Here is a 20,429-nt window from a genome sequence, read left to right as displayed (position 1 = left end):
TACAGACGCCCCCGTGGTGGCGATTAATAAAGACGATTGATACAAAAGGAGACCAGGGCCCATATGCAATTCACTTTTCACCTTAGTTTTTTCTCCTAGGAGATATTTCATCTTTGATTTAAGATAACTTTTCTGCACTTTTCAACTAAAAAAAGTACCAACAAGTAGGTAAGTTGGTAGGTACTTAAAGGAGTACTATCGATTGAAACGACTTTTTTTTTTAATACTGTATATTAGTGTACACATTACCACTAGTGCTAGGGGCACTTTATTTATTCACCCAGGTCTCTCTCTTGCTATCCCTGCTTAAAAATTCATTTCTCACACAGCTCATAGTAGTTTGGGTCACCCTGAGCTGCTTGGTTACTCTGTCACACAGCTCACAAATATATTTCAGTGTCACTCACAGCATGCAGGAGACATGAGGAGAAATAGGCTGATCTGAGGTGGTAACAGGTAACTAAATGAGCTGGAATATTGCTGGAATATAACTAGCTATAAACAATAGTCTGTGTTTACACTCAGACTGGCTGCCTGCTTGAGGAGATTCACTCCAGGCTGCATCCACTTTACAAGCTGCTGAGAGGGGCAGACCACTGTCTACAATTAGCATTATTAGTATCTTTATCAGTCAAGAGAAGCAAAGATAATAAACACACATTGCTAGAATCTTTAACCCCTTACCACCATATCAATAAGATTCTTTCAGCAAGGTGATAATTAAACTATAAACTGAGGAGTTGATAGCAACTCCCCTGTGCAGACATGGGCTTAGCCCTCTGGGAGCCCTCAGCATATAGATACATTTGTATCAAACACTGACGGCCAAAACGGACGGAGGATTTTACAGCTGAGAGGAACAGCTGTGTGAGGAATCAAATTGCTCCTAGTACTTGTCCTAATGTGTGCTACAACATACAGCATTTAAAAATAAATGCATACATCGATAGTATTCCTTTAAGTACTATCAATTTTAAATATCTTCTTGCTTTCTGTTGGCTTAAAAAGCATTTTATTTACAAGCTTAAAAATATCACCTAGGAGAAAAAGTGAATGGAGCATAGGGCCCCAGGAGTCGTACCAATGTGACAGGTTAGCCTGCAACAGTCGCTGGGGCCTGCCCACATCTGTCTGCCGTATGGGCAGGCAATAAATCAGTCTCTGAACAAAATCTGATCTATTTGGTGGTTGATCTGGTAGGTATTGTCTAATGTATGGCCACCTTTAATCTCCTAAAGCAACTCCCCAGAGACAGTAAATGCTGCTTATGCACAGTAAAGGTGTTAATTTTTGGAGCCTGTCAAATCATTATTTTTTTTCTTCATCAATTTCAGATCTGTGGATTAACTGAACGTGATGTGAAGACTGCCATGGACACAATCTCTTGCCTGGAGCAGGGCAACAATGCTCGCACTGTGGCTTCTACAGCTATGAACTCTCAGTCATCCAGATCACATGCCATATTCACTATTACTATAGAGCAGAGAAAAGCAGGTGACAAGTAAGTTGAATGACTGAAATCCAAGGTGGCATAAGCGGTGTTCATTTTCTAACCAGTTTTTTTTTGTATTCCAGAAACGAGAGTTTCCACTCCAAGTTGCACCTTGTTGATCTGGCTGGCTCTGAAAGGCAGAAAAAGACCAAGGCAGAGGGTGAACGTCTAAAGGAAGGTTAGTTCCAATCTGAGATAGTTTACAAATGCTAAGAATGTGGCTGAATAGAGTACTGGTTAAGGGTACTGCCTTTAACATGGGAGACCAGGGTTCGAATCCTGGCTAGAGTCAGTACCTATTCAGTAAGTAGTTCAAGGCAAGACTCCCTAAACTGCAGGGTGGCCTCCTGAGCGCGTCCCAGTGGTTGCAGCTCTTAAATGCTTTGAGTCTGACAGGAGAAAAGCGCTATATAAATGTTCGGATTATTATTATAATGTAGTTTGATTCTTACAGAAATAGTTTTTCAGCACTAGCCTATGGTAATGTGTATTAGCGGTGTCAGATATTTAAGTTCGGGAGTTGATCGCTAAGCTCATACAGTAATTTGAACTGATTTACTATCGTGGCCAGTGTTTGCTTTCTTTTTATAATTTACGTTTTATTTCTAAAAACGTCCTGCAAAGATGCACAGCTACACTGAACATCCTACCACCATTTTTTTTTCTTTTTCCCCGTGGCCGGCAATGTTTACATTTGCCAATTTTTAGCAGAGCAGGACAAACTTTTGCGTCTTTCTGCATTGAAAGTAAATGTTTATATACACACAGGAAAAACTTTTAACTTTTTTTTTTTTCACATGCCTAAGAGTAGGTAATACAATTTTAGTTTAGGGAGTTCAATACCACTTTAAGTATCTGGCAAATGTATGAATGCATTAATACAATCCACTGTGCCACAGGTAGATTTGAACTACGCTAAACCATTTTTCTTTCTCCAAAAGGTATCAGTATTAACCGTGGTTTGCTGTGTTTGGGAAATGTCATCAGTGCGTTAGGTGATGAATCTAAGAAAGGTGGATTTGTGCCTTACAGAGATTCCAAGTTAACACGTCTTCTACAAGGTGAGAGTGAATATGTTCTTGCTGTGCTTAAATGAACACTGTTAACTGTTATATGACAAACATGCATCCTGAGGTTCCTGGGCTTAATAACTAGCCTACTCACCCCCCACAATTCATTGTCCAACTCTGCAACCACCAGCAGGGCTTCCAGGCAACTGATAGTGGTTAAAAGGAAGTCAATGTGGCAACCTCTATATTCTTCTTACTTCAGTTGTCCTTTAACCATTTCAGCCGCGCGGACGTGAGCTTCACGTCGCAGCAGCAGGTGCTAGAGCCGCAGGGACGTCCCTGCAGTTTGGGGGGGGGGGGGGGGTCTGCAAGCGATCCTGCGGGCAGATGCCTGCGATCACACTGCTGCTAGCAGGGGGGGATTGGCTGCAGGGGACAAAGGTCCCCTGTGCCAATCCGAGCATGTCCGCCGAGAATAAATACTGTTCTGTAAATGGAGCCACCACGCTATCTCCTGCCGTCGTTTCCGCCACCCGATCGTTAAATTTATGAATGGAAATGTTTCCATTTAGAATCTCCCCGTCGCCACTGTGATCGGAGGCTTCCGATGGAAGCCTACGTCACTTCCACTTGCTACAATGTAACAATGCATTGTATCCTATGCAGCGTAATTGTACGCTACATAGAATTTTGCTCAGTGGTAACATCTTGTGGCTAACTAGTAAAGTACACCTACTGACTATAGGGGGAAAAAAAAAAAAATCTGTCAATAGGGCATCTTATTAAATAATGGGCCCAAAATTAGTGATGGATGTAAAACTGAAAAAATGCACCTTTTAGTTCTAAATAAAATATTGTCACCATACATTATACTAGGGACATAATTTTAACGTTGCAATAACCGGTGCAAATGTGTGGATTTTAATTACGGTAGCATGTATTATTTTTAAGCTGTAATGGCCGAAAACTGAGATATATATATATATATATATATATATATATATATATATATATATATATATATATATATATATATATATATATATTTTTCATTTTTGTATTATTCCTGTCAATGCATTTGGGATAAAATAATTTTTAACATAATGTACCACCCAAAGAAAGCCTAATTGGTGGTGGAAAAAACAAGGTATAGATCATTTTTGTGATAAGTAGTGATAAGTTATTGAGGAATGAAATGGAGGAGCGCTGAAAGGGGAAAATTCCTCTCGTCCATATGATGAAAAATACCCGCGGGCTGAAATGGTTATAGTGTACCTGTGTCTGAGGCTCGGATACAAAATTAGATATTTACCTTAGGATGCTATTGAGGCTTCCCTCGGTGCTCTGTCGTCTCTCGTCGCTGAGCGCGGCCCCATGGAAGATTAGCGTCAAGGCTCATCCTGTAAAAACTAGTTTCCTCTCCATTACATTGTGTATATCATCCTGTATTGTAGCTGCTCAAGCCTGCCCGCAAATGCATAGTAAGCCAGAGCAGCTCCATGCTTTTGTGCATGCACGGCCGTGCTGGCGCTTGTAACAGAGGATGACATCGGAGCACCGAGGGAAGCCTCTAAGATCCAGAGGCGTCCCTCTCTTCAGGTAAATATCTTATTTTGATCCCAAGCTTTGGATCGGGATCACTTTAAGAAATCTTTGCTTGGTGAGAACACTAGCTGGATCTACAAACACTAGTGGATCTACAAACCCCACATATTAACATGAACTCACTGCTGGCTCTGTAGCAGAAAAATGCCTTTCTCTCCTTTGCTCTGGGCTGTATCCAAGTGATACATACAGGAATCTGCCAACTCCTATACATGCTGGTTGATATCTTAACTGTAGTATCTGGTGACTGTAGTTCCACTAGGGCATATACATTTAGAGGCAAGGCAAGTGGAGGGGGCAAGCCACTGAATTCCTATAGCCCCCATGAAATGCTACCGTATGCTGCACCACTGGAGGGATTATGTAGTATTTTTATATTTTCAGATTCTCTTGGTGGGAACAGTCATACCCTGATGATAGCATGTGTCAGTCCTGCTGATTCCAACATGGAGGAGACTATAAGTACTCTGCGTTATGCAGACAGAGCCAGGAAGATCAAAAATAAGCCGATAGTAAATACAGATCCACAAGCAGCAGAGCTTCAACGACTGAAGCAGCAGGTAAAAAAAATAAAAATGAAAATTTGCAATAATTGGAGAATGCAGATATCACAATTTGGTTTGCCTTTGTGTAATGCATCTGTTTACTCTTACAGGTGCAAGATTTGCAGGTTTTGTTACTGCAAGCCCACGGAGGGACATTGCCTGTTTTAACAAGGCAAGTACAACCATTGGCCCAATAATTCTATTTGTTCACCTTATGATGATTCACACGGAATAAATGATTTCGTCCCTTACAAAGACAAGTACAATCTTAGACACTGTGTATTTTTATGCTAATCTACCCTTTTCCTCTAACCACCCCCCTCCCACCTACTGTACATACCTAGTACATAATTTCTCCTGCCATTTCCTCATCTTATTGTGCACTCAGTAAACACGCCTGTCTCATAACCAGTCTAATCATGCTCGTGTTTTCCTATTCTTTCCCAGACAATATTTTTTTCCTTCCCAGTTTGTGCCATCTAAGCAATCATCTTGTGTGAGCAGGTCCTGTAAAGAGAATGCATCACAGTGTACCGTTTTTTCGTGCCTTTATGGGATGAAATGGATAGCTGTCATAAAGTAGCAATAGAATACTGGTCCTTTAATCTAGCCATTGTCTGGATTTTTCACATACTTAACCATTTCTTTATTCACATTTTAAGTGTCCCTGAACTTTTAGTTTGCATATATGTATTTGCCATGAGCAGGCAGCACACAATTTATTTTACCAGTATGAACACCTGGGGGGGCAGCGGCCATGTACACTATTAGTGCCTTGCGTGTTGGTATGCTAACATGTATACCCCAATAAAAGTGTAACAGGTGCTGCTTCCCTGGAATTAGTACCAGTAAAATTGCCATGCGCTGCCTGCTTTTTGTGCATAAGGCTTTTCGTAACGGACATCACATTTCTGCAGGCAGCTGTAAGTACTCTTCCATTGGAACCTTTTTGGAAATCATGGCAACAGTATGTCATGGTGGAAAAGATACCCTGAATTCTCCTCCGTTTCTCATTGGGCATGATTCACATGATTTTTTTTTTCACCGGTTTTCCTCCCCCTTTTTTTTTTTTTTCACCTTATTTGTTACATTTTTAAGCTTCCAAAGAGCAAAAATATAATATAATTAAGGTAAGAAAAGTAATATTGAAATAAAGATAAGGAACAACTTTAAGTGATTATTTTGCTTGTCAATGTGCTAAAAGGTTATTTTTTTAATTAGATAAGACATTTATGAGAAGTTTTTTGTGAACAGAGCCCATTGTTTCAGCCTACATCCCTTTGCGCCCCTTTGGCATCCCTTTGCACCCACCATTAATTGCAAAAGGATACTACACATCAAGAATGATGAAGGCTCTTTGTATACTATATAACCACTCTTCCTTGACAACTGAGCACCCCCAATTTGTCAGCAGTCATGGTGTGGTCTTGGAATCCTTTCTATGGTTATTAAGCACCGTAGAAAGAATAGGGTGACCATCAAATCTGGAACACATTTGAGGGGAGGGACTATAAATCCCACTTATTGCTGCGGGGCGTAGATTTGTCTATGCAAGTCAATGAGAAGTGAATGGGTAGTGAAAATTGCTCTGTTAATGAAGTGATTTAATTCTTGTATGAGACGGAGTTATAATACATGGCTGCTGGAAAGTTTGCTCATACTTAAAATTTATTAGAAGCACAGGAAAGATTTACCAGGGCTGTGGAGTCGGTACAAAAATCCACCGACTCCTCAGTTTAGGATTCCACCGACTCCTCTACTCCGACTCCTCTAATTTGCATGTTACAATCTTGTTGATTTGAAAGTATGTAACATGAAATTCGTCTCTTAACTGCCAACACTTAGGAATTTTAAAAGACAACTGAAGTGAGAAGGATATGGAGACTAAAACTAGTCCTTGGTAAGAGTACTTGTAAAAGGTACAGACAGGAACAAAGAACATCTATCAGGCCCTAGGCAATGTAACTGTGGGTACATGTAAGAGTGATGTGCAAGTACTCTGCAGGGGAATAAGGAGATTCTTCCTCTATTACACATTCTTCATGCACAATCTGAACCAGGTTTAGGGGTGATAGACAACACCTCTGTGTTCAATGTGCACAACATTCTCAGTGGATTCCCTGCAGCTCTGTGGAGAGTGCATATGTAGAGTTAAGTACTACTGTGTAACAAAGTAAACCTGAGACAGATGAAATTAAAGTTTTATACATACCTGGGGCTTCGTCCAGCTCCCTTCAGGCTAATCAGCAGTCCCTCGCTGTCCTCCTCCGCCACCTGGATCTTCTGCTATGAGTCCAGGTACTTGAGCCAGTCTGACGTAATGCGCATGCACACACTCCGCCGCCGGGAGTGTACTACACCTGCGCAGCACTATTGCGCAGGTGCAGCACGCTCCTGGCTGTGGAAGCGGCATGCGGCCGGACTGCACTGACTGGCTGAATTACCAGGACTCAGCAGAAGATCCAGGTAGTGGAGGTGGACAGCGAGGGACTGATTAGCCTGAAGGGGGCTGGAAGAAGCCCCAGGTATGTATAAAACTTTTCTTTTCATCCTTCTCAGGTACCATTTAATTCGTACTCCCCAAACCAAATTTTAACATATCAAATTATTTGATTTCATGAGCAAAGAAAGTGCGTACATTTTGCATAAATCAGAATCCACGCAGAATTATTTCCATCTCATTGACCATCTCTTAGTGACACGGCTACACATCAGGCTTTATACTCACAGCATAGATGTTGTTTAGTATATATAAGAGCTTCCTGTGTACACATCGTGTATATACAGTCACAATCAGATATGTATATCTAACTTTAAAAATACGGGGATTGCTTTATTGAAGCAGCACAAGTAACTAATTTTGATTGGTTTATTTCATTTTTGTGGACTAAGCACAGCTATTACTGTATGTATAAAATATTTGATGACTAGTATCTGAGAAATAGAAAATGTTATCATATTTTCTATTTTAATTAGTTAAAATTCATTAAGAGTCAGTGCATTTTTTCCTGACTCCAGTCACCCAAAATTGCCCCGACTCCACCTCCACAACCCTGATATTTACCACGAGAAAAAGAGAGAACACCAAGAGCCCAATATAGTGTAGTATGTACTGGTAAGGTATAATAGAGTAATATTTAATACTCACAAACCAGGGTTACCAAGTAGGCAACCACTGTCAAAGCAGGTCCTGACCCCACTCAGGATTAAAAAGTCGCTCTCTGTAGTTGAAGAAGGAAGGGTACAACCCTCCACCAAGGGTGGACTTGATGTAGATAATAGGATAACAGAGGCGCCAATAGGATAAAAAACACTAAAAGAACTTAAAAACCCATCTTGGTAATAGAGGAGGCAGTGGTGGACTCACCCCCTCCAAGCAGAACACACGACTGTGGATTTTCAGTCAAAACAATTTTATTGGATACTCCAAATAAAGTGCAACGCATTTCACGGGATACAAACCCGCTTCATTAGGCAATAACAGATGGGAGTAAACAGCATCTGCCAGTATCATCAACACTGAGCGCCTCTGTCACAGGAGAGGTATTGTCACAGGAGAGGTATTGTTCCAGTTTATCCGCATAGCCCTTCTTGGCAGCCCTCAGTTCTCTGTTCAGGTCATTTCTGGCCCTTCTGTATTCATCTCGGTTTCCTGACTTGTGCGCGTCCTCTTTGCTTCTGCGCAGTTGCCGTAGTTTTTTTGAGAACCACGGTTTGTCGTTAGGATAGAGTTTAAAGGTTTTCGTTGGTATGCAGTGATTCTCACAGAAGTTAATGTATGAGGTAACATTGTCTGCCCATTCGTCCAAGTTTGGGGATTCCAGGATCTGCCAGTCTGTGCAGTCGAAGCATGCCTGAAGTTGTAGCTTCGCTTGACCACACTTTGGAGGTTTTGAGGACCGGTTTCGATGTCTCCAGGCGTCTCCTGTAAGTTGGTATCAGGTGTATGAGACAATGATCAGATTAACCTAGAGCTGCCCAAGGGGAGGCTTTGTATGCATCCTTCAGGACCGTGTAACAGTGGTCCAGTGTGTTGGCATGCCTGGTGGGGCAGGTGACATGCTGATAGAAGCGGGGAAGCTCTTGGCGGAGGTTGGCCTTGTTGAAATCGCCCATGACGATGAACAGTGAGTCCGGGAGGGCCGTCTCCCACTGCGTGACAGTGTCGCTGAGCTCCCTCAGCGACAGAGGGCTGTTTGAAGCAGCCGAGGGCTTCAGGCCACTCACCCCTGTCATGCTACTTGCCTCTGCTTTGTCTGGTCACGCTTCACTTCCCATCCCTCCGATGTAAATACAGATGCCGTGTGACGTCACTGACCCTTATTCCTAATAGGACAGCAGCGCTGCTTCTGTACGTACATCGGAGGGCAGGGGAGTGGAGCGCGACCAGACATAAAGCAGAGACGAGCAGTGGGACAGGGGTGAGTGACATGCAGCCCCTCTGATGCTTTTGTCCCTGCCATAGAGAACAAGAGGGTTACGTTATGATCCAGGATCCCTGCAAAGTGACAGACACAATCTGCTCTGCTATATGTTAAAGGCTCAGATGCAAAGTATGGTAACCTGGACAAACTTCATTTGGGCAGATTCTATCAGACCTCCAACTATACCTGTATGTCATTAAAGGCACAGCAGTTGCAGTACAAAAACTGCATTCATTTATCTATGACCACTTCACAAAATTGCCTTTAATCAAAAGGTGTTTTTGAGTAAAGTATTTTTTTGTATCTCATCAATACATCTGTAATTGAAACACCCTTTTAAACGTAACTTACAATCCTACAAGTAAATCCTAAAAACCCAATCAATGAGCTTAGAGATCTGCTTGTGTGTGTGTGTGTGTGTGTGTGTGTGTGTGTGTGTGTGTGTGTGTGTGTGTGTGTGTGTGTGTTAAAAAAAAGCTCCACAAGACGACCCTGTACCATGGAGGCGCCAGGTTGGTTCAGTTTGTTTGTTTGTTTTTTGTTCCTGGTTTTTGTCCTCTAAATGCAGGTGCGTCTTATGGTCCGGAGCGTCTTCTATTCCGAAAAATACGGTATACAATAATAGCTGTGTTCAGTCCACAAAGATTAAATAAACCAATCAAAATTAGTTACTTGTGCTGCTTCAATAAAGCAGTCCACGTATTTTTAAAGTCAGATATACGTATCTGATTGTGACTGTACAGTATATATGTGTACACAGGAATCTCTTATATATACGAAATAACATCTATGCTGTAAGTATAAAGCCTGATGTGTAGCCGTGTCACTAATAGAGATGGTCAATGAGATGGAAATAATTCTGCATTGATGCTGGTTTATGCAAATGTATGCACTCTTTGCTCATGAAATCAAATTAATTGATATGTTGTTAAAATGGCGAATTAAAAGAAAAGCTTTATACATACCTGGGACTCATAGCAGAAGATCCAGGTGGCGGAGGAGGACAGCGAGGGACTGATTAGCCTGAAGGGGGCTGGAGGAAGCCCCAGGTATGTATAAAACTTTAATTTCATCTATCTCAGGTTTACTTTGTTACACAGTAGTACTATACTCTACATATGCTCTCCCCACAGAGCTGCAGGGAATCCACTGAGAATGTTGTGCACATTGAACACAGAGGTGTTGTCTATCACCCATAAACCTTGTTCAGATTGTGCATGAACAATGTGTAATAGAGGAAGAATCTCCTTATTCCCCTGCAGAGTACCTGCACATCATTCTTACATGTACCCACAGTTACATTGCCTAGAGCCTGATAGATGTTCTTTGTTCCGGTCTGTACCTTTTACAAGTACTCTTACCAAGGACTAGTTTTAGTCTAAAGGGAATAAATATAGTAGTCTACATATCCTTCTCACTTCAGTTGTCTTGTAAAATTCCTAAGCGTTGGCAGTTAAGAGACGATTTTCACGTTACATACTGTTAATCAATAAGATTGTAATATGCAAATTAGGAGTCTGAGTCGGCGGAATCCTAAACTGAGGAGTCGAGGTCGGTGGATTTTTGGACCGACTCCACAGCCCTGGTTTTAGGTATTGAATCAGAAGTCAAAATACTTATGACAGATCGCATGTAATCAAATCTAATGAATGTAGATTTCCAATTTCTTTACAGAAAGCCACGTTAATTTGCCATAGAAGACAAATGTGATTAATTTTACAATCTATTCTATTGTATTCACAAACTCGTTGGTATGTTAAGCGATTAGACTGTTTTGTGTATGGCCAGCTTTACTCTGCATTTGTAGAGCATCTCAAATAGCCCTACAGTTTCTACATGCATGTGGGGCTTTCTCATCTATGTTCTTAACAAACTACTTGGTATTTCAAGATCTCTTCGAACTAGGTTCAGCAGATCCATGCCCAGTGCAAATGTCCTCTCCAGTAATTGGAGTCAAATCAATTTTTTTTGTGTGTTCTTAACATTTTGCTTTGGTGTTTGTTTGTTTTTTCCTCTCCTCTAGCATGGAGCCATCTGAAAATCTACAGTCCCTATTGGTAAAAAATAAAACCTTGGAGGAGGAAAATGGAAAATTAAGCCGGGAACTTTCTGAGGCTACTGTGCAGACTGCTCAAGTTCTGGAGAAATTTATCCTGGTATGTAGATAGGCCCTTTTATCTGACCTAATTACATTTTATCTACAGAATCAGAGTTGAAATTAACAGATTCATGCAGACTACATGTTGTTTGAAATTGACCCAATCAGATTCACTTTCTCCTGAAATTGATTGGTCCTGTTACAGGCTACACAGAAGCCAGAACTATTTCGCGGCGGTGTATTTTCTTATCAATCGAGCCGCTGATGGCTCGATAATTTCCGATGTGTCCGATCACCGCGTGGATCGATTCCGACCCCCCTCCCCTCCCGGGTGGACAATGGGCAAAAACGAAGCGATAAGTGCCGCGGGGACGAGCGGTGACGCGCCGGCATCGAGGTGCATTATCTCACCGTGTGCCCAGCTTAACAGTTGACAAAGAACATTTCCACAAAGAAAGCTTTTTATTTAAAAGATGAACCATCAAAATTCAGAATTTCGAGTAATGTTCAATATACAATAGTGGTTCTTAAACTTTTCCTGGTAAGAAATCCTAGGTGATATTGTACTCTATCTGGTCCTTTCAGTTGTGCTGCTTTCCCCCTCTGAAAATCTGCCGGCCACACACACCTCGATCTCGCTCCTGTGTCCAGAAGCGTTCTGCATATGGAACAGTTTGCAAAGACCTGAACTGTGCAGAATGCTCCTAGCAACAGGAGGGCAATTGAAGTGCGTGGCTGGGACCACAAATGCGCAGCATTAGTGGTTTCCGAGGGGGAAGCGGCACAATAAAGGGGACTTGGAGGACACCAAGGGACCTGAGAAATTATGGGGGGCTCGAAGAAACCCCGGGTAAGTAAAAGCCAACTTTAATTACCCTATATTCTCCCCATATGGTTTGGGGTGGGGGGGGGGGGGGGGGGGAGTGTGTGGAAGAGTCTGTCTTGTCTGTCTTATAGTCCAAATAAATATACAGACACGCGGCCATGTCCTCCGTCCCCCTGTCCCTCTTTGCCTGTCCCAGTGTTTCCCCTGTCCTCTTTACTTTTATCCTCCAATGTCCCCCGATGTACAGATTTACATAGCAGCCACGCTGCTCCGATCTAAAGAAGTATTCTTTGTTGAGCAAACTTCCAATTAGGTGGGTGTCGCTGCCTCAGACTGCCAATCACAGCTGCTTGCTGTTCCCTGCTCGCTTCCTAATGGAAGCCAATGGTCTTGGGCGGGACCACGGCTCCGTTATGGTCCTGCCCTCGACCATCGGCTCCTATTAAGAAGCAAGCAGGGAGTGCAGTGATTGGCCCCAATGACTGAGCCGTTGTCCCGTCTTCAAGTCAATCTGCTCCTATTAAGAAGGAAACAGTGAGCGGCTGTGATTGGCAATCTGGGGCAGCACCCCTGCCTGATTGGTTGTTTGCTCCTCTTCCTTATATAGGATTGGCGTGGCTGCTGTGTAAATATGTACATTGGGGAGGAGACAGGACAAAGGGGGGGCACAGAGATGGGGGGCACAAGGGGGACCTAACAATTTGCGAAACTCGCCCCTGCACCATGGACGCACCAGGTTTTTTCTATCTATAAAATCTCTACATATCCGGGATCACAGTCATCCTCTTGTAATTATTTTGCGCAGTAGCACTGCATATGGACAGAACGGTCCCGGCGACAGGATTGCAAGAGGCATGCGCAGAAGCCGCCAACACGCTGGGTCTGCAATTATTGCATAGGGGACCGTTGATCACTAGAGCACAGCAGAACTGTGGAGAGGGGTACGCAGACTTCTAGGGGCTGTAAGAAGCCCCAGTAAGTAAAGCTTTATATGTATCTATCACCTTATATATCCTTTAACCATTTCCAGACCTGTATGATTGAGATCTATGCCCTGTCTTGATCCTGTTATACCTGCCAGGGTGTAGATTTCAATCATCCTGCCACACGCTACCGTTGATGGCGTCGCTCTCTCCCCGCCACAGATCACTTGGCCTGCTGTGGCAGAGCTGTGTGAGCCGGTCAGGAGCTGATTTAATTGGATCCTGACCCTGTCATCACTGTAAGCCAATCCCATTGGCTTACATTGGACAGAGTCAGGAGCCAATGGAAGTGGCTTCTAACCTGCTCAAACAGCTCTGCTGTCATAGTGATGGCAGAGAGGTACCTGCGGGGATGAGTGGCTGGAATGTGCGTCGATTCGTCGGGAATTGACATTCTTTGGTACCAGCAGTCTCTGGACTTTAAAGAGAACCCGAGGTGGGTTTGAAGAATATTATCTGCATACAGAGGCTGGATCTGCCTATACAGCCCAGCCTCTGTTGCTATGCCACACCCCCCTAATGTCCCCCTGCACTCTGCAATCCCTCATAAATCACAGCCATGCTGCTGACAAACAGCTTGTCAGAGCTGGCTGTGTTTGACTCTATAGTGTCAGTCTGCTGCTCTCCCTGCCTCCTGCAGAACTCCAGTCCCCGCCTGCATCCCTTCCCTCCCTGCTGATTGGAGGGAAGGGACGGGGGCAGGGACCGGAGCTATGCAGGAGGCGGGGGAGCATCTAAGACTGACACTACAGATGTAAACACAGCCTCACAGCACGGCTGTGATTTATGAGGGATTGCAGAGTGCAGGGGGACCTTAGTGGGGTTTGGGATAGCAACAGAGGCTGGGCTGTATAGGCAGATCCAGCCTCTGTATGCAGATAACATTCTTTAAACACACCTCGGGTTCTCTTTAAGGGGGCAGAGACTGCTGGTATGGGAGTGGTTAGGGAGCATTAGCCCATCCTCACGAATTTTCATCCCCCTCCTTTCTGCACCTGTGGGTCCAGGTGAGCATTTTTTTGTAGTGGAGCTACAGGTGTGGCCCCATGAACTAATATGACCTCTGCATTGGTCTTATGCTACATACACACTTGACAGATTAATTAAAAATCAGACCAATTTTACCACCTTCCGTGTAGTATGAGAGCCATACCTACAGTCTATTCTGTTAAGCTGAACTCCCCATCAGATAAAATCTTTGCAAGATGCTGGACACAAAGATGCTGTACACATTCAACAGATAAGTATCTGCAAAAATCTGTTCCTGCAAAAGATCCGTTCCTGCAAAATGCATTCATAGTCTATCATATCTGCAGATTTCATACACACTTTGTTTAACAGACATTCATCTGCAGATCACATCCACCAGGATGGATCTTCAGATCTGCAGATGATTGTCAGATCTGCAGATGAATGTCTGTTAAACAAGGTGTGTGTGTGTATGAGGATCTGCAGATATCATAGACTATGAATGCATTTTGCAGGAACAGATCTTTTGCAGATACTGATCTTTTAAATGTGTACAGCATCTTGCAAAGCTTTTATCTGATGGGGAGTTCAGCTCAATAGAATAGACTGTGTAGAGTATGTTCTTGTACTACATGGAAGGTGGTAAAATTGGTCTGATCTTTCATTAACCTATTTTAGTTCCTGGACATAGAAACTACGTCCAGGAACCATGCGCGTTCCCGCGGCCGATTGTGCACGCGCACTCCCGGCCTGCGGTTCGTTAGCCAGGCAATCAGTGAATCGGGCTATGGTGCCCGATCACTGATTCCTCTCCCCCGCTGAAAAAGCGACGGCTTCTCTCGGAAGCTGCACTTTTTCTGGCTGTTACCTCCCCCATGCATCTCTCTAATCATATGTTGCGCTGAGTGACGTCATGTAAACAAACTCGTGGATTTTATACATACCTGGGGCTTCCTCCAGCCCCATAAGCCTGGATCGCTCCCACACCGCCATCCTCCGCTGCCTCTATCGCCGGTACCGGGTCCCGTCACTTCCGCTGGACACAACCAGTCTTCCACATGTGCAGGGGCTCCCTCCGGCTCTGTATGCATGCACCTGCGCAGTACGGAGGGAGCGCACTACGCTCGCGTCGACTGGCCAAAATGACGGGACCCGGTACCGGAGGACGGCGGCATGGGAGTGATCCAGGCTTATGGGGCAGGAGGAAGCCCCAGGGATGTATAAAACTGTTAGTAAATCTCTGGGTCTCTTTGAGGCTGTGTCATTGGCTGTGTTCTTTCCACTTTGCCTTGATTAGTGGTTGGGGAAGTTCAGTAAGGCAGTTCTAATTCAGTTTCCTGATGGGCCCTTTTATTTATTTATTTATTTTTCTTTCTATATACCCAAGTTCAGGCACGCTTTAAATTCACATGAAGTGCTTGCTCAGACTAAAAATATGCCTTTAATTTATTACTTTTTCTACAGACTGAACAGGAAAATGAAAAGATGACCAGCAAAATTGATCAGCTTCGCCACCATGAAGCGTAAGTTCTTTTCTATGTACAAACTGAATGACTGAGAATTTGACTGTTAAAACTTAATATTGTTTCACACTCCTGACTTTAGATGTAAAGTGGATCTGCAGGTGCTTATTGAGGCCCTAGAAGACCAATCGCTGAAAGAAAACGTGGAGGTTATTTGTAATTTACAGCAGGTTATTGCTCATCTTCAGGTGAGAATGTGCTTAAAAATACCTGATTTAGTTCAGAAGATTGCTGAGGTTTTTTTTGTGTTTTTTTTTTTTTCTCCCGTGTAAATTTGCTTTTCCCCCCCCCCCCCCCCCCCCCCTAGCTGCTTAAAAAAAGGGAACAAGAGACGCCGGACATAGCAAAAGAAAAAAAGATTTCATACATACCTGGGGCTTCTTCCAGCCCCATAAGCATGGATCGCTCCCACGCCGCCATCCTCCGCTTCCTGGATCCGCCGGTACCGGGTCCCGTCACTTCTGGCGGACGCGGCCAATTGTCCACATCACTGGGGCTCCAGCATACCCTTACGCGTGTGGCTGCGCAGTATGCAGCCGCATGCGTAATGGTATGCTGGGAGCCCCTGTGATGCGGACAATTGGCCGCGTGCTGACGCCGACTGGCCAGAACTACGGGACCCGGAACTGGCTGATACAGGAAGCGGAGGACGGCGGCGTGGGAGCGATCAGTGCGTATGGGGCTGGAGGAAGCCCCAGGTATGTATAAAATCTTTTTCCTGGTGTCTCTGGTTCCCTTTAAAGAACAAGCGACATCCATGCTAACCTAGAAATGAAAAAAAAAAAACACATAAGTAGATAAATACTACTTCTACATGCATAACAGATGTATTGTGCTATCCACATACTGATTCCTGTGAATTTTATAAAGGAAAAGCAGAACATCCTATTCTAGGCAGTGGCCATCTTGCCAAGCTAATGCTGACATCATATCCTCCCTGACTCATGTTTTCCTCCTTCCTTCTCTTGCTCATTGTGTATGCATTAGCTGCCCTCCTCCCAGAGTCTTCAGACACTCCCACTGAGGTGTATACTAGGAACTACACTGTCGTCTCCTCCAATCGCTGAGTCACCTCAGCCTTGCTTGTAAACACAAGTGAGCAGAAGTGTTTCAGATAAAGCTAGGCAGGGAAATGGAAGAGGAGGAATATATTATAGATAAAAAGAACTCCCAGCATTCAACTCTTTGGCACTAGGGCCAGTGCTCATAAAGTATGTGAGAACTCCAAACCATAACAGCAGAAAAAGTTTTGAATGCAGGATTAGCGTCTTTATCACTTAATACACTCAGACCAGTTGCTGTTGAAATTTGATTTTTATGGGGACAATCCCGCTTTAAGCCACAAGAAAGCAAGAAAATACTCTAATTTTGATAGTTACTTTTTGGCACTTTTTTTCATTTGAGGAGTGCTTGAAAGTTAACTTAGACAATGATTTTTATGGTGACCATACAGCTTTAAGGGCTCAAACCCACTAGTAGCCTTTTCTAAGCGCCAGTGATTTTAAATAGCTCTTGCTAATGCAATGCTATAGGGTATTTTTATAAAATCACATTGCTTAAGTGGGATCACACCCATAGCATTACATAAGCAAGAGCTTTTCACATCACAAAGCGCTCCTCCTAGTGGGTTCCAGGCCTAATAAACATGTACTTGGATACATCAAGTGTTTGTTTTTTTCTTTCCTTGAACTGTTAATTGTCTAGACTGTGCTCCTGTGGAGAAGCTTGTTTGGCAGATAGTCATGTCCATTAACTTTTTTTTTTATTTTTTTTTTATTATTCTTTTCTCTTTCCTCCTCCCCACCCTTAGGATGAAAGTGCAGGAATTGCTGAGTCTATTGAGCCTTTGGTTGATGATGAAACTGAAGAGGTACTGCATAAAATCTAAAAATGATTTTCGCTTGCCTTACTCACTATAGCTATGCATGCAGTCTGCTTAAAGGGAAGGTTCACGGTACTAAAAAAAAAAAAAAAAACACAGCACTCACCTGGGGCTTCTTCCAGCTCCTGAAAGTCGATCGGTGTACTCGGCGAAGCTCCTCTCCCTCCGGCGTCCAGCGGTGAAGAAGCCAACCTCACCAGGTTGGCTTCCGTGCGCTCCACGGTGGGGGGGTCACGTGGTGTAGAGACGTCATCGAGTCTCTACTGCGCAGGCACAGTAGTTCTATGCCTGTGCAGTAGAGACTCGATGACATCACGTGACCCGCGCCGTGGAACGCACATGAAGCCGACCTGGCGAGGTCAGCTTCTTCAGCGCTGGACGCCCGGAGGGAGAGGAGCTTCGCCGAGGGCACCAATCGACTGCCAGGAGCTGGAAGAAGCCCCAGGTGAGTGCAGTTTTTTTTTTTTTTTTTTTTTTTCAGATGCGCGGATCTTCCCTTTAATACTAAATAGGCCATGCTCTACAAAACTATCAAAAAAATGTTTTTCTCTCTCCTTGGATTGCCTTTGTTTATAATTTATTTACTCTGTCCTGCAGAAAGACCTGGATGGTGAAGAAAAGCGCAACTCTGATGGATTCACCTCTCACCATGCGCTCAGACAGGCTCAGCTCTCCAAGGAACTGATAGAGCTAAACAAAGCACTAGTGATGAAGGAAGCTTTGGCAAGGAAGATGGTGCAGAGTGACAGTCATTTGGAGCCCATGCAGGGCGAATATATGGTACATTGCCTACTTTCAATTATTCTCTATCCTACAGTCTCAACTGTGTAAGGGTTCCATCGCTTGCCTACAGTATTTAGGGCTGTAGAGCCAGGTTAGAAACATGCAACATTTCGTGTGTGCATTTATTTTATGCTCCACCTGCTTAAGTGGTCCAAACGCGATTCATGTTTAATTGATGAATTATTTGGATTGAACAAAAATCAACCAAGGCACATTTTTTTTTTTCCAGTGGATTAGGAAAGTTAGTAATTTTATAGAACACAAGATCCTTGACTGCTTAGATTTGTACTGCATTAATTTGGTAGGAAGCTCTGAAATGTATTTCCTCTCATAGTTATCATTTTTATCAGGTGTCTGTTGTATAGAGCTGGGAGTTTTCCACATTATTATACCATGCATCGCTTTATTTATGGCATCTATTGAGTACATCCCACTGTGATTGGGAAGTACCCCACAACACACATTTGTTAATATTTGTGCATAAATACTAATCAGACATCCTTTTCTTCTTTACAAAATGAAAAGAGACGGACTCTGAGCCCATTCCAGGTACACCAGGGATTGCACCTCATGTTGAGAACCTAATGCATGGTGTATGACTAATTTCTTAGCCAATGTGGCCTTGCTATGCGTACAGTGACAGTCTGCAGACTTGGTGATGAATAAATAGACCCTATTCTATATGGAACTAGCTTACCAGTGAAGCTAGCCTAGTGTGTTTTAAAAATATCAGTTTATTTTCCTAACTAATCCCAATCTATTTTAATACTAAACTTGTAATTACAACAATAAAAATGTAATGCAGTTTCATTCTTTGTGCAGAATAATATAAAAAACCTTGAAAACGAAGTAGAAGCACTTCAAAAAGAGAAGGAAGAACTGGTCCTAGCTCTTCATTCTGCCAAGAAGGACACCAACCATGCCAAGTGAGTAACGCATTTGCTAAAGTGGTTCTTTGACCCATTCAATAACTTTGGCACTGAAGTGGTTAAATGAGCATAAAGGAGTACCAGATTTGCATAATACAGTATGATCTTGTTATAATAAACTGATATTGTAAGCATTTGGGTATAGTTAACTACCTCTCCAGGTCCCGGCCAATCTCCATTATAAGTTTATGGGAGCAATAGTAAACATGTGTTTTGGCCCCTACATGACGCTGACTCTGGATATATTAAGTGGGTGGCCCATGCGTCATATGTCAGTGTGAAACCCATGGTCAGCTGCTCTCTTCTGACTGGTTGCAGGTGAGTTGATGCCTGATAACATTTGTAAGACAAGAAGAATGGCACTGGTGCTGAATACACAGTACTGTACAACCAAGCAGCTTGGGGAAAATGAGGAATAATGTGAATGTAAACAAGAGGATGCAGCGTTACCACTTCCATGTTACTCTCTGATAAAAGCATCATCCTAGTCCTCCCGTGGGATTGTACATACTCCTGGGTATGCTCCTGGTAGCACGTAGAGCGCAGTACAGGCTACATTTACTTGTAGTGCAGATCAGAGCAAGCCTACTCACTTCAAAACTAAGGACAGTGGAGAGGACAGTGCTAAGTCCTGTCCTGAGGTATCAGAGCCACTCACATTAGATATGCGTAACTTATGATTGGCTGCATTTTGAAGAGAGGCTTAACGATTGGCTCAAGTGTGAGCAGAAAGTTTTGCAGGACAGTTTTGTTTTCCAATTAGCTTTAGAATCTGCTTCAAGATCCTAGGTTTGGCATACCAACCCATACACAAGTCCTGTCCAACCTACATCTCTGACCTGGTCAGCAGATACACACCTGGCTGCCCACTTCGCTCCTTCAACAACCTCCTTCCAACCACCCCACACATCTCGCACTCCCATGCTCGACTACAGGACTTCACTAGAGCTGCCCCCATCATGCGGAACTCTCTGCCACTGCTTATCAGGCTTGCCCCTTCCCTCAACACCTTCAAAAAAGCACTCCACTCACTACTTCAAGGAGGCCTACCTCACCCCGACGCCACCCTAACTCTACCTGCTAAGAACTTGATGCACCCCCCTCCTTTTGTGTCACCACCCCCTCCCTCTAGATTGTAAGAATTTGGCAGGGCCCTCTCCCCTTGTGTATCATACTTGATTGTACACCCTACCCAGAATATGTAAACCTATATTATTGGCACTACCACTCCAGTGTATGATCTGACATTATACTACCTGTATTGTATTGTTATTGCTTTTTATTACCTGTATTGTATTGTTATTGCTTTTTATTACCTTATTGTTGTATCTATTGTCTATTACCTGTATTGTGCTGTTGA

The 20,429-nt window shown here is 43.4% G+C and overlaps 1 protein-coding gene across 1 annotated transcript in view; it reads left to right on the top strand.

The window, feature by feature from the left end:
- Window positions 1–20,429, top strand: part of KIF4A (kinesin family member 4A) — a 114,828-nt gene that overhangs the window by 39,476 nt on the left and 54,923 nt on the right. The window contains exons 6-16 of the mRNA XM_068247632.1: window positions 1,335–1,501; window positions 1,576–1,670; window positions 2,434–2,553; window positions 4,492–4,667; window positions 4,763–4,824; window positions 11,100–11,232; window positions 15,417–15,475; window positions 15,558–15,663; window positions 17,286–17,345; window positions 17,955–18,137; window positions 18,963–19,066. Of these exons, the coding sequence (XP_068103733.1) occupies window positions 1,335–1,501; window positions 1,576–1,670; window positions 2,434–2,553; window positions 4,492–4,667; window positions 4,763–4,824; window positions 11,100–11,232; window positions 15,417–15,475; window positions 15,558–15,663; window positions 17,286–17,345; window positions 17,955–18,137; window positions 18,963–19,066 (1,265 nt within the window). The remainder of the gene's footprint in view (window positions 1–1,334; window positions 1,502–1,575; window positions 1,671–2,433; window positions 2,554–4,491; window positions 4,668–4,762; window positions 4,825–11,099; window positions 11,233–15,416; window positions 15,476–15,557; window positions 15,664–17,285; window positions 17,346–17,954; window positions 18,138–18,962; window positions 19,067–20,429) is intronic.

The sequence above is a fragment of the Hyperolius riggenbachi genome, chromosome 8 (assembly GCF_040937935.1).
Source record: "Hyperolius riggenbachi isolate aHypRig1 chromosome 8, aHypRig1.pri, whole genome shotgun sequence".
NCBI lineage: Eukaryota > Metazoa > Chordata > Amphibia > Anura > Hyperoliidae > Hyperolius > Hyperolius riggenbachi.
Note: the sequence above shows the minus strand (reverse complement) of the source record. Positions and strands in the feature narration are given on the sequence as shown.